General features: G+C 46.6%; 4 protein-coding genes across 4 annotated transcripts in view; all 4 read right to left on the bottom strand.

The window, feature by feature from the left end:
- Nucleotides 1–374: 374 nt before the first annotated feature.
- kcnk7 (potassium channel, subfamily K, member 7) lies at nucleotides 375–5,910 on the bottom strand. Its single transcript, XM_062516697.1, has 4 exons — nucleotides 5,628–5,910; nucleotides 5,279–5,495; nucleotides 4,019–4,414; nucleotides 375–1,446 (listed from the first exon to the last, which is right to left on the bottom strand). The coding sequence occupies exons 1-4, from the start codon at nucleotides 5,661–5,663 to the stop codon at nucleotides 1,115–1,117; spliced, it is 981 nt and encodes a 326-aa protein (XP_062372681.1). The 5' UTR covers nucleotides 5,664–5,910; the 3' UTR covers nucleotides 375–1,114.
- Nucleotides 5,911–6,298: 388 nt separating this feature from the next.
- On the bottom strand, nucleotides 6,299–12,061 carry taf6l (TAF6-like RNA polymerase II, p300/CBP-associated factor (PCAF)-associated factor). Its single transcript, XM_062516696.1, has 12 exons — nucleotides 11,936–12,061; nucleotides 11,312–11,488; nucleotides 11,091–11,177; nucleotides 10,810–10,960; nucleotides 10,646–10,702; nucleotides 10,338–10,432; nucleotides 10,170–10,244; nucleotides 9,503–9,723; nucleotides 8,804–8,936; nucleotides 8,243–8,371; nucleotides 7,495–8,027; nucleotides 6,299–7,130 (listed from the first exon to the last, which is right to left on the bottom strand). Exons 2-12 carry the CDS (start codon nucleotides 11,456–11,458, stop codon nucleotides 6,785–6,787), a joined length of 1,974 nt encoding a protein of 657 aa, XP_062372680.1. The 5' UTR covers nucleotides 11,459–11,488; nucleotides 11,936–12,061; the 3' UTR covers nucleotides 6,299–6,784.
- Nucleotides 12,062–12,382: 321 nt separating this feature from the next.
- On the bottom strand, nucleotides 12,383–14,061 carry cth1 (cysteine three histidine 1). The gene is made up of 2 exons (XM_062517078.1): nucleotides 13,929–14,061; nucleotides 12,383–13,686 (listed from the first exon to the last, which is right to left on the bottom strand). The coding sequence occupies exons 1-2, from the start codon at nucleotides 13,935–13,937 to the stop codon at nucleotides 12,625–12,627; spliced, it is 1,071 nt and encodes a 356-aa protein (XP_062373062.1). The 5' UTR covers nucleotides 13,938–14,061; the 3' UTR covers nucleotides 12,383–12,624.
- Nucleotides 14,062–16,195: 2,134 nt separating this feature from the next.
- mta2 (metastasis associated 1 family, member 2) overlaps nucleotides 16,196–25,496 on the bottom strand; it is a 23,528-nt gene continuing 14,227 nt past the window's right edge. Inside the window, exons 5-18 of the mRNA XM_062517001.1 lie at nucleotides 25,367–25,430; nucleotides 25,074–25,191; nucleotides 23,809–23,911; nucleotides 22,257–22,356; nucleotides 21,802–21,990; nucleotides 21,603–21,677; nucleotides 21,434–21,492; nucleotides 20,883–20,983; nucleotides 20,519–20,658; nucleotides 20,058–20,286; nucleotides 19,855–19,944; nucleotides 19,333–19,451; nucleotides 18,769–18,911; nucleotides 16,196–18,130 (exon numbers count right to left, since the gene is read on the bottom strand). Coding sequence (XP_062372985.1) covers nucleotides 17,965–18,130; nucleotides 18,769–18,911; nucleotides 19,333–19,451; nucleotides 19,855–19,944; nucleotides 20,058–20,286; nucleotides 20,519–20,658; nucleotides 20,883–20,983; nucleotides 21,434–21,492; nucleotides 21,603–21,677; nucleotides 21,802–21,990; nucleotides 22,257–22,356; nucleotides 23,809–23,911; nucleotides 25,074–25,191; nucleotides 25,367–25,430 — 1,696 coding nt within the window. The 3' untranslated portion in view covers nucleotides 16,196–17,964. The remainder of the gene's footprint in view (nucleotides 18,131–18,768; nucleotides 18,912–19,332; nucleotides 19,452–19,854; nucleotides 19,945–20,057; nucleotides 20,287–20,518; nucleotides 20,659–20,882; nucleotides 20,984–21,433; nucleotides 21,493–21,602; nucleotides 21,678–21,801; nucleotides 21,991–22,256; nucleotides 22,357–23,808; nucleotides 23,912–25,073; nucleotides 25,192–25,366; nucleotides 25,431–25,496) is intronic.

Here is a 25,496-nt window from a genome sequence, read left to right as displayed (position 1 = left end):
AAGAGTCCGGATGACCTAATAAGAGCAGCTGAAACAGGGTGTTTATGTTTGCCCTGCTGGGTGACAGGCAGGACGCCTGGGCATTCAGCACTGGGCACAAGGACTGAGTCATCATGCCGGGCATAACACGGCACTCAGGCAAAGAGAGCAGCCGGGCTCAGAGGCACCAGAGAAAGCCACATTGTCACCGTAGAGGAAACACTAGAATGCACAAGCATGGGCAGACATACACATACACTGGCACACAACCAAACATCTTTTATATGAACATCGTGAAGAACTACTTATTTACAGTGGTTAAGTATTTATTTGAAATTTGATCCAATCCCAGCAGATAGATATTCCCAACCATAATAATGTTGCAACTAATTGTCCAGAGAGTGGCTCTCTGTCTGGAGAGTATAGGCTGCCCCCTACTGGATTAACTCACTCAGTGCCTGTAGTAAATGTACTCAGCCATCATGAAACTAACTGTAATTGGGCCAGCACATCACTTCAGTTCATTTTTGGTCTTGTCCCTGAGAATTTGGACTTGGGGAGCAGTATAAGGATCAGTCAATTCTTATAAAATGAAATCAGTTTTCCAAATGAAGAACCCAGGACAAGTATTTTTAACTCAGTCTTCTCACACAGAAACACTGGTGATATCAGACAGCAGATAATGAACACTGGATACATTCAGTTCTACATTTCACCACCACCTAAAAGGAAAACACACAGTAGTGAGCCAGACATAGCACAAGAGAAAATAATGGTGTTTTGAAGACATAAATAGCAAGACTGCATATAACAATGCTATTCAAACATACTCTCTTGCTTGGTGTTGTAAACCTTTTCCCATCATCTTATGTTCTTAGTCACAGTGTTTAAAATGTATGGGTACCTAAACCTTAACATCATCATCATCATCCACAGAGGGTTTAATCAACCCTGAGTGCACCAGGCCCAACTAATCAATGATCTGAAGACCATCGCATAGATTCCATTAATGAAGCATGACACAGAAATGATCTCAGGCTGTCAACACAACTCATGACAACACATGATGGCAAATACCAGGTCATGTAAACAATACCACCATGAAACTCAGTCAGAGCAATATGACACCACGGTGTCATTGCTTTGGGTCTGTGGGTGGGGTATCTGCGGGCTGCTCAGGGGGCAACTCTTCCTGCCCCTTCTCTGGTGAGGGCTGAGGAGCGGGCAGGGGCATCTCTGCTGGGCAGGGGGAGATGGTGGAGATGGGGAGGGCATACTTGGGCCCCTCCTCAGGTGAGTTTGGGCACGTGTGGTCCCAGCCCAGCACCATCTCGTCCAGGTCCACGCCCTTGAGCTCGGTGGTGCTGTTGGGCCCGGCGAAGAGCCGGATCAGCCCCTGCACCTGAGGGAGAACCCAGAACGTCTCCAGGACCACCAGGAGAACCACCAGACCCACAACCAGGTAGCCTGGACAAGTAGAACAACAGAACATCAGAAGACAGTACTCCCCGTCTAAACATTGCCATTTTCTATATTCAAGATTCTCTTACAAATAAATCTTAATGCCATGTTTTTTCCAGGATAAAACTATCATCCAAACCCACTGATCCAGCTATTTGATCATTACAAATCTGCACATAACTAGTGTTGTTCCTACCTTCCACTGCTCATTTGCACAAATTATTCAACTGGATAACTACAGCCTATTATCTCACAGTTTGGCTGTATAATGGCTTATTTTGCGGCTGCCATTTAGACTGGAAAATGTTTTATCCAGATGTGAAGACGCATTTAACACGGCCGGGTGTAAGTTCAGCCTATTAAGAGCTGTGCTCTCCTGTGAATGATTTCAGCATGTTCATTTTACAAATGAAATCAGTGAGCTTGTCATTACATTTAGATTTCTACATTTATTCACGTAGTAGACATGTTTATCCACAGCAACTTCTAGTACAGTACGGATACACATCATCATCGTTCCAGTGTACCAGGCCCATGGCCTTTAGTGCATTCACATTAGTCTGTTTCTAAATCAGTTAAAGGACATGCCCACACACCATTTCTAGCAGCGGATTCCATTTCCCAACAACACTGAGACTTTCTCTGGACCTGCATGCATTCTGCAGAGCCACAGATGAAGGCTTTAACATGTGATTAGGAGAAGCAAAGGAGATTGAGCCAAGGCAGACCTAATTGTGGCCATCCCTTCTCCTATTAGCCAGCCATGAGAAAAGGGCTGTTTACTAAAGAAGGGCCTGCTCTCCATCTCAACTTTAACACCTTAACCCTATTCAGTTTTATGCCTGGGAAAATATAATATTAATTCATCTGTATCGTATGTATGTATGCAAGTGTGTGCGTGTGTGTGTGTGTGTGTGTGTGTGTGTGTGTGTGTGTGTGTGTGCACATGCACACGCATGTGTTTAACAACTTCCATCTTTGTGTCTCAGAACAAATTATGGTTACGGTTATTGAAAGTATCTACTGTATAAGATGTTTTCTCTGACCGTTAACACAGAAGTTGAATAAATGAATGTAAAATTTACGTTTAGTATACAGTGGAGCAAGACAATGATGTGCTGTTGTATACTTGTGATAAGCTTGTGAGCCCAGCAACCTGTGGTAGAACATGCTGATGCAGTTATGGATTGTGAAAAGCTTCACTCAGTAAAGCTAAGATGGGTGTCAGGACACACAGTCCTCTAATGTTTCATGTTGACAAAACTTCTCTGGCTTCTCCAGTCACACTGTTGAGGCTCTGGTTCGGTTCTCAGTGTGAGGTATTTCACAGCGCCTCAGCATTTCCATACAAGCTCTCACGCAGTAACTCCAGTACAGCAGGAACTGTGATTTTGCAACAAAGCCTTGCACACTCCCAAGAGCTGAGTCACACACTGACATACTGTACAAGACTCTGAGGACACACACTCTCACACACTCACAGAGTGGTTCCCGTGAGAGTCTCACAGCCCATTTGAACCTGTCAACAACCTCCATTATGCTGGAAGCTGTTTCATCTTTGAAACGGAGCACATTTCAAGAGAGGAAGTCACTGTTTAATGACCTATCTGGGAATTAAACGGCAAAATGCAAGTCCCTCTGCATAAGCCATATTATAGCACACCTAATAAGTAAACATGACCTATTTAGAGGAATCAGAGATTGATTAAAGTTGACCAAGATAAGGATTGCCTCTGAAGTACAAGTCCAATCCTTGGGAAACAAAGGGCAAAACTTTCAGAAAAAAGCATATTCTTTATGACTTGTATGTGATGCATGCAATCATGCAGACCTGGGGTCCGAGCGATACACAAGAACTATATTTACATCACAGTGACATTTACTTATTTAGCAGACGCTTTTATCCAAAGCCACTTACATTGGTCCATTATACTACAAGGGCCAGGGCTGGATTAGTGAATGGGCCTACCGGGCCCCGGCCTAGAGGACACTGAAGCTCAAGCCGCTGTGTGAAGTCACCACTATGTTCTCCACCACTGATATGTGAATAGGACCACTCATATCACAGAACATAACCCGTGTTACTTGACTGTCGTGTATGGACAGGATAGGACCCATCAATATGGGTTATGTTACTCGACCATGATATTTGAATGGGGCCCCTAAGTCACATAACACAGATCACACTATGTGTGATAATCAGCTTTGTTTTGACATCTTTTTTCACAGCATGATGTCCTAAATCTGTTGATGGTTATGTCATATTTGTCTCAATCTGTCCATTTCTTTCCACAAAACTCGCCTAGAAATCATAACAATGGGTTATTTTTCACATTTTTCTCCCAGGGTGAGTATTGTCATGTCTTTCCTCAGGGGCCTGGTGGCTCACAATCCATCCATGCCAAGGGCCATGCCCCAAGAATGCAATACTGGAAGCCAGGAATTGGACCCACAACTTTTCAGGCTGTACGCTAGTCCAGCTCCTTAACCACTACACCACCACCGTCCCAAGAACACCTTTTCTCGAGGTGAGACAGATCACATGGTGTGTTTGACAGGTAGCTGTAGGTGTACTCACAGGAGGTGGCGAACTCCAGGCCCTGTCGCGCTGCCTTGCTGTGCGTGCGGCCCGGCAGGTAGTCGCCGAGGCCGATGGTGCTCAGCGAGATGAAGCAGAAGTAGAGCGCCTCCAGGAAGTTCCAGTCGCTCTCCAGCAGCGACAGCACGGCGGCCGGCAGCAGAAAGAACAGCACGCCGGTGGCGGCGGCCAGGATGCAGGCGTAGGTGAGCGCGGCGCGGCTCTTGGAGAGAGCCCAGCGGGTCTGGAGGTGGAGGACGGGCCGGCCGGTCACCCAGGGGAGCAGGGCGTGGGTGAGGCAGGAGAGGAGGAGCAGGGTGACGGGGATCCCCAGCATGCAGTAGAGGATGCAGAAGAGGCGGCCCCCGTCCGACAGGGGCATGGTGGTGCCATAACCTGGGGGCCACAAGGGCACAGGAGAGGGCTGTTAGGGGACTTCAAAGCAACCACAACCCATCACCACCCCACACACACTCTTTCTCAGTGCAGACGTGTTCACAATATCTCTCTTTATTTGTTTCTCTCTCTCTCTCTCTCTCTCTCTCACACACACACACAATGTCAAAAGGTGGTTTAAGATATCACTTTTGATCATTTTTCCAAACAGACACCATCTCAAACACCCCCAAATTCAGCATAGCATCTCTGCAGACAACCAGACACAGACCTGATTTAGCAAATGAACACTGATTTTAGTCAGGTGTTCTTAAAATGAGAACAGAGATGATTGGTTTGCACTGAGGGTGGGGACAGGACCACAGGACTTATTAATGACACCATTGTAGAAGGAGATTAATCAAAACCTGTGCTTCTTCGTGTTCTTTCGTTTAAGGTCCATGACTGGCAACTGAATTTAGGAACAGCTTGAGGCACTTGCCCGAAAGGGTTGATAAGGAGACTATGCCAGTGTTAAAGAGTTGATAAGAGTCGACTGAGACTGTGCCAATGTGTTTGCTTCAACAGAGGAACAGGATGTACACACCCTGTGTGATAAAATAATAATTCCATTCCATTGACATCTTTCACGTCTTATATGGTTAGAAAACACAATTATAAATTGATTAACTATATATAAAAAATATCATAACAATATACAAACACAAGATTAATAAAAGGCTATCAATGCTGTTTCCACAAAACAGAAGAATTTAATTTCTAGAGATCTGACAGTTGCCCTCTTTGGCATAAAACCTCATCAAGCCTCACAATTTCTATGAATTAACTTTAAGATAAAATAGTCTGTGTTCTTGTGTGTCTCACCTGTGGTTGTAAGAAAGGTAGTGACGAAGAAAAGCGATGATGTAAAGTCAAAGTTGTATTGATCGCTGTCAGCTTCCAGCACTGCAACTCCACTTTTCCCGGCGGTGAGCACCTCTTTAAGCAGTGTGTCCAGTCGTTTCTCTTGAAGACAGCGGTTTTCTGAGAGAAACCTCGTTCGAAGGTCCTGCACTTCGGTCACCAAAGAGTTCTCTCCAGACTGCTCAAGTGCCATAAAAATAAGTCCACCAAATAGTATAAAGAGAAGGTATCCAAACAACAGAAACGAGAACGCGTTTTCTCTTACAAATCTTACAGTTGAGTCGCAACAGCGGGCCATCATTCTACTCACTTGTTGGCTGAGGAGGGCAGACTGAAGACTGGGCATCTATCTTCCGCACAAAGTAACCAAACACCCAGTAGCGCATGCAGCATTCATCAACCTTTAAAATTTAATTACTGTAGCCTGCCGCATGTTGTCAACCCACATGTGTTGTAGAAATACGCGCTGCTGACGCACACACAAGTCTACAGGACCATTTATTTCACTGTTATAGCCTAAACTTTCTCCACATGCAGTTAAGAGTTCGAATTGTCGCAGTAGGTCACTTCGCAATCGCATTTAAGATCCTTTGCTTTTCTCATCCAACATTACCAGGGGGATATTCCTGAACGCTGAGTAAGTCAACTCAGAGTAAGTGGTAAACCTCCTACAATAAGAGCCCAATGCCAATGTTTTGTTAGGAGAACAAAGCCGTGTAGCTCTTCTATTAGGAGGTATACTACTTAGTCCGAGTTAATGTACCCAGGTTGGTCACAAAACACCCTGGTAGGGAGACCTTGGAAAAGCTAAGCTAAGACCAGAACTTAAGACCAGTGACTCAAAGGAGACAAGTCAAGTGCTTTATTTTAGCTATCTATATCTGAAAGAAACAAACACAAACAAAATCTAAGTTGCATATCTGAAGAAACAAACACACAAAAATCCTAACCTTTGACAATGGCAAAAATGAATACATCCACTTATTGACATAAATCATACTTTATTTTACAATATATCTAGGATATCAGCATTGGTACATAATATGGTATAAATGTTTATTTCGGGATTAACAAAACTGTGCAAAGACACCAGCTGCTCAGGTCTTCTACAAACCTGTGCAGTCCATCCACTCTACTATGGAGATTTGGTCCATTGCAGAACGAATGTCTGGGTTACTATCTCTGGTATTGCGTCAGCATTCCTCTATGGAGGAACGCAGCATTATGCTTTGTGGTGCTGCTTTAGTGGGAGGGTCGGGATAGAGGTTCTAATGCACAACTCCACCCATCTTGGTTCGGCATGAAGTTTATGCGTCAGCCTGACTAAATGAGACAGAGAGAAAACCCAGAATCCGGAACACTAACACCGCCAAGGTCTGCATCTCCCAGTTCTGACTGGCCCCCCATCCATCAGAGGAGGTTTCCAGGGCTTCTGGGTACCCAGAATTCTCCTCTTCCAAGGGGCCCTTAAAGAGGCAGGTGCAGGGAGTAGTGGGAATATGTCCAGCGGCGCACGGGTTTGCTGACGCGGCCGATGACGGGCAGTTTGTGGGCGTAGGCGCGTGGCGGCAGAGTGGACATTCCCGCCGGGGGGTTGAAGCTCGTCTGGAAGCGTCGGCCTTGGCAACGGCGGCCCATCTGGCGTCCACCAATGAGAAAGGAGAAGGACGGGGCTCCGGCCTGCGGCGTGGGGAAGCGGGCTTTGGGGAAGATGTCTCGAGACGGCCCTGCAGAGCGCTGACCGGGCCGCGAGGAAGATGAGCGGGAGCGCTGGACTGAGGAAGAGGAGGAGGACGAGGATCGGGCAAGAGACCTGAGAGGTGAGGAAAAGCACAAGACATAGAGAAAGAGAGAGAGAGAGAGATGAAGAGACGGAGGAAGAGGAGAAATGAGTCAACAACTAAACAAAACACTTTAAATGCAGTGTGGAGTAAACCGTGTGTGTGTGGGGTAAATGTTACTTGTTTGTGATGTGTGTTGTGTGTTGTGTGTTGTGCGTTGTGCGTTGTGCGTTGTGTGTTGAGAATGTTGAGATGTAATGTGTGAGAAAAACCTGTTTAGAAGTAGGTTTATAACATAGACACCTATTTCAAATAGATGTGTGTGTGTCTATGTAGCACATGAGTGCATCCCACCATGTACTGTATGGTGTATCTATATTATGGTGTATCCCTTACCTTCCCGGGGCAGTTGCGGCCAGGCTGGGAGGTGCGGGCTCTGTCCGAGGGCTCCCGTCCTGCCGTGGGCTGATGCTGAGATTGGCCGTCAGCTGGGGCATCTTTCGGGCCGTGTCCATCCCTGCACTGCCACCCGCTCCCCCGCCGGCCCCGGCGCCACCCCCGGGCTCCTTCCGCCCGTTGGGCCCGCTCTGGCTCGCGGTGGCACCGGCCGACGAGCCGGACCCCAGCTCCGGGCCCGTGCTGAAGCGCACAGCCAGGCTGTCCCCGAAGAACGAGTAGAGCTCGCTGTACATGGCCGGCAGGGGCACCGGCGTCCAGTCCTCCCACGGGCAGCCGGCGCCACCCGCCTGCAGGTGGCTGGCGATGCCCAGGCCGGCTTCGGCCAGTGGCTCCGGCGGAGGGCTGAGGCCCGGTGAGCTCTCTCTGAAGCCCGGCAACCCGCCGCTCATGCCCTGCTGGCTCCCTGCCTCTCCTTCTGCAGGCTGGGACAGGCTCAGTGCCTTCATCTTCAGCAAGCGCTCTACTGCCACCTACAGGATAATCACACAATTGCCTCTGATGTAGCACATTTAACATGTCTGCAAACACAGCACAACAATCTTCCAAGCATCCAGTAATGCCAATCACTTTTCTATTCACACTACAATTAATGCTATCAAGGACTATTAAGAAGAATCTCTACCATTAGTATCAGAATGTTACCAGAGTAGTTTCTAGGGAGGAGCAAAGTCACCCTTTAACTTACCAGGATGGCTCCATAGACCTTGTGTCCATCAGCCTTGACCTGTGCGTTTGAGACGGAGTAATCGTCCAGGACTGCCTGCAGGTTGGCCCAGTAGGCCGGCAGGTGGGGATACAGCACCCTCTCAACAGCCTATGGGAGACACACACAATAATACAATAACATGATTCTGAACCACTGATGTACACAATAATACAATAACATGATTCTGAACCACTGATGCACACAATAATACAATAACATGATTCTGAACCACTGATGCACACAATAATACAATAACATGATTCTGAACCACTGATGCACAAGCCTGCACATATCATACTGCTTTGAAATATTTTCAAACAAAGTTTAAACAAACTGACTTTACTTAATTGTCCCACACAATCATGATATGTTTTAGTGTTTTGTAAAAGCAAACATTTAGAAATGTTAGGTTTTTTCTAGCAGCCAACATTTCCTTCGGGATGAATAGAAAGATCTCTGTAGACAAATCTGTAGGTTAGAGTAGAGTGATGTGTGAGACTAAAGGAGAGCGGAGGTATGGAGGTGAGGTGAGGGACGTACTCTCCAGCCCAGGGCGTGCAGGCCCACCACGGCCCCGTAGTGGGAGCAGAGCGGGCGCACTGGGTCAGACAGCACCTTCTGCAGGGACAGCAGGATCTGGTGGTACAGCCCGCTCACCAGGTCCCCGTGGGTCCTACATGAGCACACACGAGCGCACACACACACACACACACACACACAGGGTTATGATGTGACTATACTATCACATTAATTACAAACTAGCACCTGCTACTAACAGCAAAGTCATAGTCATAAGTACATGTACATCACATTTGCATCAATTCAGCAGATGATCCATCCAATGGCACACAAAAGGGGAGGGGAGAAATTGACTTTTCAGCGTCAGCCTGTTTCTCTCGGCCCCTACCATCACAACACTTTGTCTGATGTCCACCTGTTTTACAAGCCATATTAGCCCTCCTGCAATCTGGACTGTGGTCATAACATATACATCCTTTAACTTACCTGTCTGGTCCCTGCACTGTTCACTTTTACACTATCACCATTGCACTGACTCTATCAAAGCACCTTAACATGGACAAGACATCGAATGGCCAGTCCATACCAGACCTGTGTAATCAATTCACATCTATCTATCTATGATTTAATGCTGAGCACCACAGACCCAGCATGGACCCAAACTGCCGCTGCCGCTGGTCCATGAGGCCGGTCATGATGTGCTGCCCGTGAGGCCCTCACCAGAAGATGTGGCTGAGGAGCAGGGCGGCGTAGTCGCGCAGGGTCCAGTGGTCGTTGAGCGGGTTAATGGAGGCGGCCAGGGGCTCCAGGATGCAGTACATGACGCTGGACACCAGGCTGCGCACGTACGAGCCCAGGTACAGGTACGGGTTCTGCACCAGGCTGCGCACCATGTGGAGCAGCCGATTCAGCTGCTCCAGGTCATGGCTCACCGACTTCACCTGAAGAGAAGGGACCAAAGACAAGGGTGACCAGGAGGAACAAAGAAAGGTGTTGATACCTCTGCAATAGCAAGTCCTCGCTGAAGTTCTGGCACTGCTGCGTGAAGGTCCCTCTATTTTTGTCCGGCCTTCTTCTTTTTTCATATGCTGTATTATTGGTGTGTTATTGTTAAGTACCTTGCATTGCTACAATGCATGAAAGATGCTTACAGGAATCCATCTATTTTTTCATTCATCGACATGACAGACTAAATAAATGGCTTTAGCTTAAATGAAACAAACCAGTCTGACCAGTGTCATGACAGATGTGAAAAAGCAAATCTCCAGTGTTAAGTAAACCAAAATGTAAACAATGTTTTATCAACTTAAACGGCAGATTACTTTCATTACACAAGCAATTTGACTCATGGTCATAGTTTGAAACAGACTGTAACAACCACACATACCCCACTAATGACATACACAAAGTATGGCAGAAGAGCAGCAATCTTGGAGCTGGACTGCAGATCCAGCAGCGCCACCTAAATACAGAGTGCATGTCAAATCACACAGAGAAAAAGAAAGATAAAAACTACTATTGTCTACAGTCTGAAGAGTAAAAAGGGGAACTGTACCTTCATAAGATGTGGGTCTTCACCGAGTATAGCTCGAGTGATCTGGTGGTAATACTTCAGAAGGTCTTCAGACAATGACTGGACAGCACTGGGCACTGTGAGTACACAGAGAAGTGTGAGTACACAGAACAGATGGGTTTCTGGGTATTGCATGCATTAGTGGCTTGGTTACTTCATTGCACATGTATACAACAGGGATTTGGACGGTGTTGAAAAGCAACAAAAACCAGGCTGACTGGCTCAGAACCACTTTGTTGAGCGTAGGAAGAAAGGGATCCTTTTGCTACTGAGGTTAAGATTTCCTTTACCTGTCCCTTCTTTCCCATGTTCCAGGTTGCCCTTTCCATCCAGGTAGGACACATGCACTGTCAAGGGGACAATCAGAGGTGGATATAAAATAATTCACCTGCATTAAAAACAATATTCATTTGCATTCAAATATATTCTGACATCAATGGCTAAGGGCTCATACCTCGAACCATGGTCTCTGCACAGCCCTTTGGTATATTAGTGGCAAGGGCCAACTCCACCAGGTTGATGTCCCGATCCTCAACAAAAAAGAGTTCTCCTTCTTTGGCTGGGCGGAAAGGCATAGGCTCTTGGGAGCCATAGCCGCATACAGCCTGGTAGGAAAGCAAAAAGGGGAGAAGACATGCATAAAACGGGCAATGCTGTTTGGATACAGAGGGAAACAGCCCACTGGAAGATACAGCAGTGAAAGGGTCGATGTTTATTAGAAGTTCATAAACTCACGTCTACATTGCTCCATCGGAGAGCTCTGTTGAAGTCCTCCACTGTCAGTTTCCGTCTCTTGGCGTGCCGCATAAACTGGGAGCTACTCTGTGTTAATCACAATTCAGTAACACATGTACATGTGAAGGCCAGCTTCAAGACCAGTCTCAGACATAAACATCAAGTGTGAACATTAAGCAAACCTCCAAAGCCACCCCAGTTGATAACAAAGACAGACTTACTTGTGTGGCCTCCCTTAGTCGGTAGCATACATCTTCAGCGAGAAGGGCAGCAACATCGTCGCTGAGTTCAACCCCTGAGCTCTCCGCCATCAGTTTGACTGATTCGCGGGATACTTCAGCGAAACGCCTCTCCTCTCTTTCCGTCATCCTCAAACAGCTGATTTGCTTTACACACCACTACCAACACGTCCAGAATTTAGCAAAGTTTAGTTGCAACTTCAAACCAAATCACCCATATATGGTAACACGACATTTCACACAGGCACCAAATCAATTTCTTTGCAGCGATTGGCTCAAGTTCGACTCATAAATGGATTCTCTGGAGAGCGTTGCTTGTTATCGCTATGCTAAATCTGTTAAACGAGTTAGCATATACATTGTGGTGTTAAAATATTTTCAGTACATCATTACTGAACAGCGTTACCTCTGATAGCAAAAACTAGACAAGCAGGGCAACGACATGTGAACATAATGTCTATGGGAATATGCCAGCCAGCTAACAAAGCATGTTAACATAAGCTAACGTTAGGTCAACACAGCGCACCAAATACGCAAAGTGTGGTTCATTTAGCAGCTTTGGTCATAATTCAAAAATGGCTTAGCAAGAACATGTATTCAACTTACCACTTAAATGTACTCGCCAATATTCAGTTACACACAAACAAATGGACGGGAACATATGAGGCTACGGCTTCCACATCTTGGGATGGGTGCGTAATAACAATGCTGGGGATTGGTCAAATGACTTCGGGTCATAGTGCGCCGTTTGTGATTGGATGGAGGAGCCAGCGAAATAATTAAAAAGCCAGAGTGCAGTTCTTTAGAATATGAAGTTGAAAACTCTATTTCGAGTCAAACAAGTAAAACAAAGAGTTACGCAATTGACCCCCAGGAAAGTGAATTAGGCCAACCTCCCACCAAAATGGTGTAGGCCTATAAGCTGAAACTGTACACCAGATAATATTCGTAATTCATTTATTGCTGCTCATGCTAGGCCTACATTAAGAGAAGAAACATTGTTTTTTCCTTAATTAACGATGTTTATTATGCTCAGAAGTTAGAAGGTAAAAAATAAGTTATGCCACTTTAAATAAAATCCATAAACAAGACAATACGTGAGGAAATGTACAGAGTTAAAAGGACACTTTCAGTGTACATGATTAGTAAAAGCTCTCCGGTACAGTTTAAGAAAACTGGTGAAGGAATTAAAAACTTGGACCTATAAAACAATTTGAGAGTTCCGAGTCTCAAACACACACCATAAGACCACTGTCGAGAAACATTTAAAAACAAGGCATTCCAAACTCATTATACTAGACTAGGCCTAGCGGCTTATCCAGGGTCTCCATGGCCTGGCTGTTCTCCAACTGCTGGAGACGAAAGGCCAGGGGCAGCAGTAGGTCGTTCAAGTGCTGACTGGAGAAAGTGAAGGCGTTGTGGACAAGAGGCTCGCATGAGAGCGGTGGGGTGATGGGGAAGCCGTCGTCTGGGTAGATTGGAGATGCCAAGGCAGATGGTGGCGACGAGGAAGACCACGACGTGGGGGACGAAGAGCGCATATCCGAGGCTGGGGACACCGCTCTCGTCGGGAGCTGGGTCAACGACGTGGGGAAGGAGGGCCAGGTGGGTTGACTGGGGGGTGGAGGTGCAGAGAAGGAGTCCGAGCTTGAGCCTTGCAATGCTTTTGGTAAGCCGTGCTGGAAACGGCAGCGGGTGCCGTACAGACAGAAGCCGAATGCGCTGAAGGTGCGACAGAGAGTGCCTTTAGGCTTCCATTCTGAGCGGGCAGGTGCGTGGGGGGCTGCGACGGCAGATGAGGCAGTCGACGGGGACCAGATCTTCTCCTCCTCGCTGTCTGTTGAGGCCTCCGAGGAGCTGGCGTCTACGTGCAGGAAGTGGCAATGGGTGCCGAAGGGACAGACGCCAAAGGCTCGGTAGTTGCGGCAAGGAACCGTGCGGACATGGCCGGGCCTGCGTTGCTGGCGAGAAGGTGGCCTCTGCTCCTGCAGACTGTGAACGAAGAGGCATCGAGTACCATACACGCAGTAGCCAGCCGTGTGGAAAGTGCGGCAAAGCTCCGTCTTGTATTTGGGGTGGCGGGAGGGGACATGCAGGTCATGTAGGCCATGGGCGAACTGGCACCGCTCTGCGTATTTGCATGCGCCCGTCTCGGCATAGCGGCTGCATAGTTCCGTCTTGAAGCGTGTTGAATACAGGAGCGGCGTGGGTTGAGGTGCAGAGGTCTGCACTAGAGGGAGCAATGCCTCGGCAAGTGACAAGCCCTGGCTCGTTGGCGCCTCTCCGTCGCAGAGCAGGTTGTGCACAGCCATGTCATCTTCTGGGGATGCGAAGAGCATCAGGTCGTTGTGGCTGGTCTGTAAAATAAATGGACAGGCGAGTCAGAATGTAGGCTATGCCAACAGGAGTTTGAATACAAGTTCACATTAAGGTCTGACATTACACCAGGTTTACTTTAGTCACTAAACCGATCATCATTACCAAACGTGACAGCTAGAGTAAACTTTTGACCAAAAGATGCCCAAACAGGTTACCATACGTCTATGCAGACTACACGATAGGCTGTGTTAACAAGCAGGCCTGATGGTTAACAACTTACCTCAAACATAGTCTCTTTTGATTGATAGGTCAAGATACCCCAGACAGACTACAGACAGAAACAGCTCCAACTCTGTTTGTATCCAGTCAACTCAGAACTTGCTGCTTTTATCTCTCCCTCATTGTCATTCCCGCCTGTCCTTTAAATCTGTATCAGCTGTGATGGGAAAACATCAGAGGAGGGTTCAAATTCGCCAATGGGATTTCACTGAGGCGTAGCGTTCGAGGCCGGCTGGCCAATGAGCTTGCACCTTTATAATCGATCTTGTCGTTTTCCGCTGTATATCAGATTTGCCAATTCGGCGGTGGCCCAATAAACATTAGCCTATTAGTTAACGTTACTTCAAATGAATTTTCTCTTTGGTAGACAAACACCTAGCTGCCCCATGTCAATTCACACCTCCGACTGGAACGCGTTGCGGCCACTAATCTGCTAATTAAGCGCTGTCTGTTCCGCCCCAATAATGGCCTATACTGTAGCTCCCATTACTTTGAACTTATTTGCTGTCTTAAACAGAAAAGTAGACATTTCAAATTAACCCTCATGTTGTCCTTGGAGTCAACCCCAAGCAATGTTTAACATCTTAAAATATGGTTCACTTTTTTTTTTTTGCTTCATGTTTCATGACTTTTCCTAATTTGAAGGGTAGCCTACAATAGAATAATCATGACATTTGCACAATAAAATGTTTCCAATATCCTGTACCTGTATTTGTTACATTTGTGTTCTTGGGGTCAATTTGACCCCATTTTTATGAAACCTGAGGTAAATGAATATTTGACACATTATGGATATCAATATTGTAATAGTATGAGAACATGTAGTTATTATCATTATTACATAAGTAGTCTACATATTACATACAAGTTATTTTGGCAGGACTGAAAAAGTTAAAAGAAAAAGTCAGCCTTTGGGCTGCTGACACTGGATGACCAATATTGCCAGCCAGGGTTCCAGGGTCCACAAAAAAGCTGGGTAACAATATGAATTATTATCATTTTTGGAGAGTTTATTTAGCTGGGGTCAAATTGACCCCAAGGATAACGAATGTCGGTAAGATTTGAGGATAACATAAGAGTTAATTAATTATGATACATTATGATTAATTATATTATACATTCATGAAACTGCCGATAAGCCTATTTTCAGACATTTTGTTTTTAAAGTTGCATAGTGTACAGAACGTCTAAATGGCCTGTTGGAGAAAAAAAAAAACAGTTCACCTCCAGCAGCCCATTTTGGACAAGCAGTAAACCATAACGACACTTTAAAATACCTCTCGTCATCTTCCTCAATTCCCGTTCCCCATACCCATTTAAGCTATCCTTTACCTTTTAATATTCATAGCTGTATTCCACCCCCCCCCCACACACACACACGACACAATAGGGCACATATATACGACCACAAAGAAAAAAAACTTTATTTCTTTTATCAAGATACATTAAAGGATACAGAGACACTGGAATAAAAATAAAATAATAAAAAAAAAACACAAGAAAATTTTAATTGAAGCAAGATTTATCTCTCCAACATACAAAAAATTCTACCCCTTATTATGCCCTAGGTACCCCCCCACCCCACCCCAAAACCCAGCCACCCCCCACCCCCCTTTACTACCCTTCCCTACCTGCCCTCAGAAGGAACCATGTTCACATGTACAGATTTTTTTTTATTCTGCTTTAACTTCTCCACAACGAAGAGAAAATACAAGCTAGAGCTTTTATATAAAAACTGTGGAGAGTCCAATGTTGCTCATTTGTTTTTCTTCTTTTTATATAGATAAGTGATTGCTGTGCATGGGGTGCTAAATTTGATTCTTTTCTTATATGAAATGTTACAAAAACTCCACATAAATTTGGAGGAATTTGGGCACAACTAGGGTACAATGTTTTATCTTTGCAGAGGGGGAACTTCTCTAAAGCCTAGAGAAATGTTCAAGGATTTTAAGAAGTGTCGAAATTTGAAACATCCACACCCGTTCAAAAAGCAAGTTCTAAAAAAAAAAAAAGGGGGGGGGGGGATCCAAAATGGGGTCTTCAAAATTCATCATAACCACCAAAAAGAAACTGAGAATTTGCATACTCAGCCAATCCCTACTCTTACAATACACACTTTTCACTACGGCCTCTCTGCATAGTAGTAGTTTGGGTACCGTACCATGTATACATACACCCTCATTATTTGATATTAAGTTGGGTGCACAACGATGTTTGCAGAATACTGTTCATATATATATTTTGTATGGCTTTATAACTTGTGTTCACTGACACAGTGCCACGAAAGACCTTTACCATTCTACTACCAGGATTTATTCAATTTGATTACTACAGAGGCCACCAAAACCACTAACCAAGTTCTCAGACTATCAGAGGATCTCTTAAGCACCTTTTACCCATTTGGGTTCAGCATCCATTCATATTCATACATTCCTTCCTTTTCTTCCATCCATCCAATTATATGACACAAGGGTCAGTATGATTGACTATCCCTACCCTGTTTGCCTGGTCACTTTGGCCCTCCACAGTTTCCATTCATTTTGGCTGATGACAGCCAGCAATGACCATTCCTGACGCGCCCTTGTACCAGTCCACTCCATGCCTGACAAAAGGCGGCTTGTGCATGAAAAGGATGACAAACAGCCCTCTCGAGCGCCACGGAAACAGGTTGAGTGTTGCCATGGTATCAGAGAGGAGGTGAGGCAAGGAGAGGAGAGAAGACAGTCACTCCAAAATGCTGACATTCAACTGGTAAACAGAGTCTCATTAAAAAAAAAAAGACATTGAGAACACTCATTCAACCTTTTCTGTACAGTCTCTCCACCTCAACCCCAAGTCTGGTCAGAACCATCTTTTTAAAAAGGCCTTCCATGACTCCATCAATTTAGCCAGACAGGTGACTGGAGCATCATTAAAACATCCCATCCATTTCTAATTCTGCTTTCTGATCCGCAGACCTACATGAGGGTCCAAAACCACTTCCTGTCACTTCCACTTCTTAAAAGACGCTTAAAAAAAAAAAAAAGAAAAAAAAAAACTGCAAAAGACCCAGGCTGTCCATTTTATTAATTCAGTACTGCATAAGGGGAAGGAAACAAGTTAGCATCCTTTCCATAATTGTTAAGTGGAGGGAGGGAGTCATTTGCGTGTGTGGTGGCGTGTGTTTGTGTGTGGACAACAGAGTCTCAGGGAATGGGGCTTCACAAGGGAAGGGGAGGAGAGGGGAGGGGAGTGGTCGTTTCTGTGTAATGTGACTGCATGGCAGTGGGTGGACAGACAGACAGCGGACAGCTGAGACAGTGGACGACGTCGGGGAGAGGAGGGGAACTCTTCATCAAAATCTCTCCTGACACCCCCACCCCCCAGAAAAGAGAACAGACAAAAAAAAAAGAAAAAAAAAAAGAAAAAAAGTTCCATGCGGTCAGTCCCCTCCCTCCCCTAGAGCGATTTGGATCCTCTCCCACACCTAAGCCATCCCTGAGCCCACTGCTTGAGAAAAGAAAGGAAAACAAAATGCTGTAATATTTACAAAATTCAGGTAGATCCAGAGGAAAAAAACACAAAGTGTGCTTGATCACCATACTTCAGGATGAGCATTACTTGATTTAAATTACACAATTAAAAATATTTGCCATTTAAAAAAAGGGATGTTTGGGGATTTGAAGATGTAATTAAACAATAAAGTTGGAATAAAACTCTACTAACTCCCAAAGCCTAGTTTATGTGGGGATATCTATAAATTGCGTGTGTGTGTGTGTGTGTGTGTGTGTAATGGATACTTTATGTGATACATGTACACTACCTGTGGCTGTAACTTATAACTTCATGGGGTATGGGACAAACGGATGTGGGAGAGAGTGTGTATGAACGTGTTTCATGAGGACATTAATTAGCTTTCGGAGAGGTAACAAATGCTAACGGAAAAAAAAAACAGGAACGGGGAGAAAAGGAAAGAATGACCCAACCGAAAGAGACATGAAGTGAGAAAGAGAGAGAGAGAGATGAGGGGAGTGAGAGAGTGGGGAAGAGCGCAGAGCTCAGTCCTCCAGGACGATGGGCTCGCTGGTGCTGGAGGGCAGCAGGGGGACGGCCAGGGGCAGGGGGAGCGGGCGCGACGGCAGCGGCAACTTCACCCGCACCGGCGTGTGGGGCTTACGGGCGGCACGCCGCATCTCAGCCTGCGTCAGGTGCTTCCTCAGGGCCCTAAAGAGAGAAGGGTAGAGAGTGAGTAGTGTCATCAGATAGATATTGCACTTAATAATAATTTGACTTAATAATGGGCAAGTTAGTGTAACAGTAGACTTTGGTCTACTGTTACACTAACTTGCCCACATAAAACCCACTGGTTACTACAGGGACTGAAGAACCGGTTCTTCATATGGAACACTAATCTATCAATCACTGCATAATAGGCTGTTTTCTATAGGGAATCAGATGGCGGCCATTTAACATGAACAGGAGGGAAGAAGACTGAGAAGAACGAGAGGGAGAGGGAGAGAGAGGGAGAGAGCTGAGGCCCGATGGTCAGGTCTGTATGCATGAGGTGAGGCTGCAGGAAGTAACTCATTATTTTGAAATTAAGGTTGACTGCTACATGGTTACAGAGCTCTAATTCATTAGCCCTCATTTCCAAGAACCAGGAAACAAGAGCGGAACAGTTCGTTCAAATTGTTCATCAACTTCAAATAACTTTCCAATATATCTTAGCAGAATCAGAAAATTAATGTCTTTATATTTCGATTAGGAGAGACACATGAAAGGGAGTATAATATCATCAGCTGTGATCTCGATATGAAAGGATCTTATCAGGTACAGTGATTGTTCTGGAATGTTGAGTGTACCTGGTGTCTTTTGTGGCCACGAACACCACAGGGTTGGGAGCATCACCCTGGCTGACCTTCTGACGCTTGATGACGGACTGAGAGGTGGTCCTCATGCCCGATGGGAACGGCCTCCCATTGGCCGAGAAGGGATGACCGCTCACCTGCATGCCCGAAAGAGCAAAAGAAAGAAAGAAAGAAAGAGAAAGGGAGATAAAGAGAGAGAGTGGTGGAGCAGAGAGGGAGAGAGGCACAGACATACAGACCATATTAATCTTTGAGCCTCTTTTCTAGGTTGGCCCATCTGTGGAACAGCAATAGGTTACGAGGAGAGCGCTCAGTTAATGAGACAACGGCAGTATCACTGTGGTAGCTAATAAAAACAAAGGAAATCCATTCAGCGTCATTGAGCTACAGACAAAAGAGGGATATGAAATTCTACAAGGGGCGGTGGGTGAGGGGGCACCCCTTTACTGGTGCAGACAAAGAACTTCAGTGTGTGTAAGGCAAGCATGTATGTGTGTGTGTGTGTGTGTGTGTGTGTGTGTGTGAGAGAGAGAGTGTGAAAGAGGAGGGGCCACTCACACTATCGAAGGGCCTCTTGCCCAGCAGGGCGGTGGCACTGCGAGACTGGTTGCCCTGGTTACGGTTGATGGGGGTGGGCGCGCTGCGCGGGGCCTTGAGCTTCAGAGGAGCCTGGACCGCTGAGGAGGAGAGGAGGAGAGGAGGAGAGGGAAGACAAGCACACCAGCAATTCATTAAGCAGTCATGCCTACTGCAGCATCACCTACAAGCCATTTCACAGCAGCGCACAGACTACTAGTTTCGTCAGTTCAACACCAACTAGAGACAATGAAGAATGCACACATTTGGAACCCTTTTCACATTTCTATTGCACACAACAAATGCCTGTATACCTACAAAGACCATCATCATTACCATACCAACAAATATAACAATCTCAATTTGTCCCTCACAGACAGACAGACAGACAGACAGACAGACAGAGACAGACAGACAGACAGAGACAGACAGACAGACAGAGACAGACAGACAGAGACAGACAGACTCCTATTGACAGGCTCTATGCATGCTGAGGCATCTCACCTAGCTCCTTGACGATGTTGGCGAGGGACGGTCGCGGGATTGGCCGGCTCTTCGCAGGAGTCTTGGGGGCCTTGGGCAGCCTGATCATACCTGCGGACGCAGACGCACGGGAAAAAGGGTCAGACACGGGCAGACGCGGTCAGTTAGCGCACCAGCGCGTGGGCAGCAGACATGACGGACATCTCCGTGCGCGGGCCACTCACACTCGGCCTTGACGGCGTTGGCGTTGATGGAGGCGTAGGGGCGGCGGGCGGCGCGGCGGGGCTGCAGGATGTCCTGGCACACGCGGCGGGCGATGCGCGTCAGCTTGGTGGTCTGCAGGATGAAGGTCTGCCGGTTCTTGGCCAGGAGCTTGGCGCGGCCCGCCGTGCTGGTGAACGGGGACATGCCCTGCACTTCCTGCCGGGTCATGTGGGTGCGCGGCGGAGCGTCCTATTGGCGGAGGAGGGAAGGGGAGTGGTACAATGGGGGAAGACCGAGATGGCAAAGTTAAAGCTTCAAATGGTACTCTATGGAGAACAAGATACCTCACACACAAATCACTCAATCTGTTCTGTTCATTAACGCTATGCAACAAGTTCACAGCTCACGAGTCCTGATATCGCCTCTCTATCAAGACGATAAGACGTTGTGGAAATGCAGGGTGAGTGGTGCTGTAACATACTGTGCCAGTTCTTGTGGCGCCCTCTAGCTGTGTGGGGGTCTTCAGTCCGCCGTACTTCTTCCAGTAGATCCAGCAGGAGGCACACAGGCGGCACTGCAGGTTGGCAGGTCCCCAGGCGTACCACTGAGGGGACTGGGCAGCTGCAACACACAGGGCAGCTGCTTAACCAACGCCACTAACGTTACACACAGACAGGCTCACACTCGGTACACCAGTTATTATGTGCATGTATGTGCAGACATTTAGCTATGATTCTCTGAGCTAGAATGTGCACACAAACTTTCTAAATACGCAATGATCAATGTAGAACTCAAAAAATGCAGCAAACTTGGGTTGAGGCGCGCACACACACACACACACTTACTGTGACAGCTTTCACAGCTCAGTCCTTTCTGGAAGCCGGCTGCTCCATTCATGCCAGGCTTGTTGCCAGGAGCCATAATCTGGTTTGGGTTGGGTTTGGTGCTACAGGAGGAGAAGTGGGACAGGGAGTGTGAGTAGGTGTGGGACAGAATAGTGAATACCCAAATATATCCCACCAGCAGATACATGTGATACCTGAGGCATACTCTAGCACTAACTTTTACATTTTCACTACAACACACAGGTGCAGGTGAGGGTAAGCCTGCGCTGAGGAAGACACTGCCTATTTAGGGGTATTTCTCTTCTTTAGCTACACAGATAGTATCGGGACCAGATTGATTCATGAGCCCCCAGCCTTGGGAGTGCATGTGAAATCACTAAATACAATTTTAGTAATAATATTGCAGAACGTGTGAATACTCTTTATAATAAACACAATAGATAAACACAATAGGTTATGAGGTTATGCTGATGTTGTCTCAGTCATTCACACTAATGAAATGTCCATACAGTTCAGTTCATGGACTGGATGTGCTTTGACAGAATACTCACTAGGTGGGGATGTAAACTTGCTTGAGCTTGCTGTCAGCCTCAGCTGCCTTTAGTCGCTTCTGTGAACAACAACACACACAAAAGATTGAGCTCTGGTGAAGTCCAGTTTGGTGCATTCTAGTCACTTTAACGACCACAGGGGACAGGACATGGAGCAGACTGGACGTACCTGTTGAATGTAACGGTCAGTGGTCTTCCACATGTAGTAGAACTGGACCACACTGGCCAAAGACTTCCATGGCAACTGAAAAGGTCACATTATCGATGTTATTTTCTACTTCCAACCTTTTTATGGACTCCAAAACGGATTCCTGACGAGCAGTCATTTCAAACATTCATGTTCCATGCTCTGTCTTTGTGTCTCTTACAAAGTCCTGGCGGATGTCGTTGAAGTCCTTGCCGTACTTCTCCAGCGCCTCCTCGAACAGCATGGCCTCCGAGGCGCTCCACTCCTCCATCTCGTCGCGGCACAGCACCGGGCCCCCCTGCGGCACTAGGGTGGACATGGCCTTGGCCAGGTCGTAGCCGTTCTTCTGCAGGGTGTCCATGGCATGGAACTGGATTGGGGCAAAAAAAAAAGAGACTGACTTAAGCATCTGGGATGCTGCCCGTATAGTTGGTGCTAGTGGCACTGGTGTAGGAGAGTGGCAACAGCTTGTGATGGCACGTGAGAGGGTGAACACAAAAGCATGGTGTGGCATTTAAAACATAAATGCATTCCTATGTGTAATGTGTATGTTTAACACTGTGTACAACTGAAACAGTATGTGTGTGTGTCACCAGTGTGTGTGTGTGTGTGTGTGTGTGTGTGTGTGTGTCTCACCAGTGTGATGTCTCTGGATGCCGCTGCTGCGCTCATGTGCAGGCTCGGCTGGCGAATGGAGCTACTGCAGTCCAGCGCGCGAGCGAACGTCCCCACAGCCCTGTAGCACACGCACACACAGCCTCATTAACACAGCACAACTACCCCATCACCACCGCATACATTACAACACATAAACCACAGGGAAACGTGCACAACACGCACGCACACTCACCCGCCCACACACACACACACACTTGTAGCAAATGGCGCACACTCACATAGAGTACATCAAACCAAGTCAAATAGGTCAACCTACACATGTGTGGTCACACCCAAACTGCTTCATCACAGTTCCGCAACCAGTAAATATATGCTGACATACATACACAAACTCATGTAAGGAACAGCATAGTAGCCAACGCTAGTAGCAGCAACACAAGATCCCATGGCTACATTAACCAGCCACTCACTAATTCTTATGAAGTCAACACACAGCACACCGGCCTTTAAAATGCACACACAACTGTTACTATGTACACACTAAAATCCCAGTGCGATTTAGGAACAGTTTGAGGTTTGATGAGCACACATACTCCACCACCCTCAACACACAGCAATCATTACATGCCTATCTGGGGAGAGGTGTTTAAGAAAGCGCAGGCTTAGCTAATGATTAGGTAGCATAGCGTCATCTGGGCATCAACAAATGCTTAGATGCGCTGGGAGTACTTCAAAAGACCCTCTCTGCCTTGTATGTCTTTCTAAAACAGATTAACCCTACCGTTAAATCCTCTCTTATAAGAACTGTACATACTGTAAATTACTCCTTTAGACTGGTTACCTTGGAGGACATACACAACTGAATTACTGAACAGTGAACCTCTACTACGCCAGAGCTCTCTGTAGGTCAGCCCTTTCCTTGTGTAGCTCTATGTCCAGCCACAAGAGGGCGCCCACTAATTCAGTGGCCATGGAGGTACAAGGCATTACATCTTTAAAAAGCAACAGCAAGAATGGCAGACCCCTGACAAAGTACATTAAAAATAAATCTCTACAATATTGATGAAAGCAGAAGAATGTCATCATTATTATTATTTTTATTATTATCATTATTATTACTTGACTATATTGAGCCCAGACCATAGGAACTTATGAATATGGATTAGAAGCCTGAGAAGATTCAGAGATACATTTATTTTATTGTATTTTTGAGAGCGCTTCTCAGCTCAGCCTTCAGAGCATCTGTGACAAAGGGGGCAGCGGAGTGTCTATGAGAACAGTCCCATTCTGTCATGAGGTCTCCAGAGTTCATGTGGGAAGTGAGACAGAAGGGACAGAAGAAACAGACGCTACGGAGGCAGGAGAGAAAGAGGAAGGTAGCGAGAAAGAGAAAGAGGAAAAAAGGTGACGGAGGGGAGGTGGTGGAGGGGGGAGAGACTATTCAACTCGACTAACTTATACAGCGCTGTTAGCAACAGACATGGTCTCCAATGGCTGCACAGAGCCCAAGAGCGGAACATTCCAGACTGGAGCACGAGCCCTTAGCCCTGAGGCCAGAGAGGACACTCACCGAGCCACCACCAGGAACTGGTCAATCTGGGAGTCCTTCAGCTGATTGTTGGGGTCCCACACTTTAGTCTCCAGCTTCTCCTGCACACGGCTGTCTGACTCACCTGTCCCAGGAAAAGAGAAAACACCCCCCCACACATCAGAAACAAACAAATAAAAAACAAACAAACAAACAAACAAACAAACAAACGACACACACATTACAATAAACAGACATCGCACATCAGTCCTGGTTTCACTCTTTTTGAGAAGACCCAGATCCTACAGCCTTGATGCAACACGAGTTTGTATGTTAGTGTGTGTGCATATGTGCATGTGTTGTGTGTGTGTGTGTGTGTATGTGTGTGTGTGTGTGTGTGTGTGTGTGTGAATAAACATCCCATCAGACCTCTTGGGTCCATAAATAGCCGCTGCTTAAGATGACAGGGGAGGATGGGAGAGCGCAGGATGACGAGGGAAATTAAGGGCAGGAGGGATACGTGCAGACGAGCGAACGAAAGATCGGGGGAAAGAAGAAAAAAAGGCCCAGCTACAGCAAAAGGTGACTCATCATTAAGACGGACAGTCACATGTGAGCAACATGAGTGCGCACACACACACACACACACGTCAACACATATGCATATAGGAAGTCAAGGACATTATAGACAGCATTGCCTGATTAGCGAAGCCGTATGATGCAGCTTCAAGTGGACAGATATAGAAAATGTACGTGCAATATGTGCCATTTCACCGTGTCCACCCGCTACAATTTACATAGACGGCATGGTATGGAAACACAGTTGCCCTCAGGGTCATCATACACTGCACGAGTGCATGCACACACACGCATGCACGCACATCCAAAATGCCACCCTCAAGGGCAAGCATGGCGAGTCTTTCTCCTTTAGCTAAGGTTTTATAATGTGCACACATATGCAAAGCATAGGACCTTCCACATACATGACAACACAGATCACTGATGACTGGGACGGACACTAGGCACTAGATTGCCAACATCATTATATTTCTCATGGCCCACAGATTGGGGGCAGCTAGGTGTCCAAGTAGAGTGGTAGGCCACACACACACACACCAGTACAGCACTAGAGCTAAGAGCGTTTGGTGTGATCGTTAGCATTCATTTGTGCTGGCTAATAAGTGGGATCTCCACTGCTGATTGGCTGGGGGAAGGAGGGCGGTTTAATCCTGAACTTCAACCCCAGGGGTCAGCCGTGATTCACAGAGGTCATGACCTTGGCCTGTTGGTCCGGCGGCCTCACTTACCCTCGGGCAGTTTGTCGGGGATCTCAGCCTGGTACTTGGAGCCCACGCGGATCTCCCCCTGATCAGCCAGGAGGGTCTTCTGCACCGGGTCAAACACCAGAGAGTAGAAGAAGCAATCCTGCAAACACACACACACACACACACATTACAGCTTTTTATAGTGAGGAGTCCTGCATACACCTTCAGTTAATTGAGGAAGTATTCACTCTTATTGTGTGTGTGTGTGTGTGTGTGTGTGTGTGTGTGTGTGTGTGTGTGTGTGTGTGTGTGTGTGTGTGTGTGTGTGCACATACCTCTCTATCAAGGTAGCCTGTTAATACGTCCGTCTCATTCAACAGTGTGACATTGCATTTTCCCCTGCAGAAACGAAACACAAACCACGGACACACACAGACGTCAGAGACGTGCATATCCTGAATAGAA

Source organism: Sardina pilchardus, chromosome 16 (assembly GCF_963854185.1).
Source record: "Sardina pilchardus chromosome 16, fSarPil1.1, whole genome shotgun sequence".
Taxonomy (NCBI): Eukaryota; Metazoa; Chordata; class Actinopteri; order Clupeiformes; family Clupeidae; genus Sardina; species Sardina pilchardus.
This window is presented reverse-complemented; position numbering and strand designations above follow the sequence as displayed.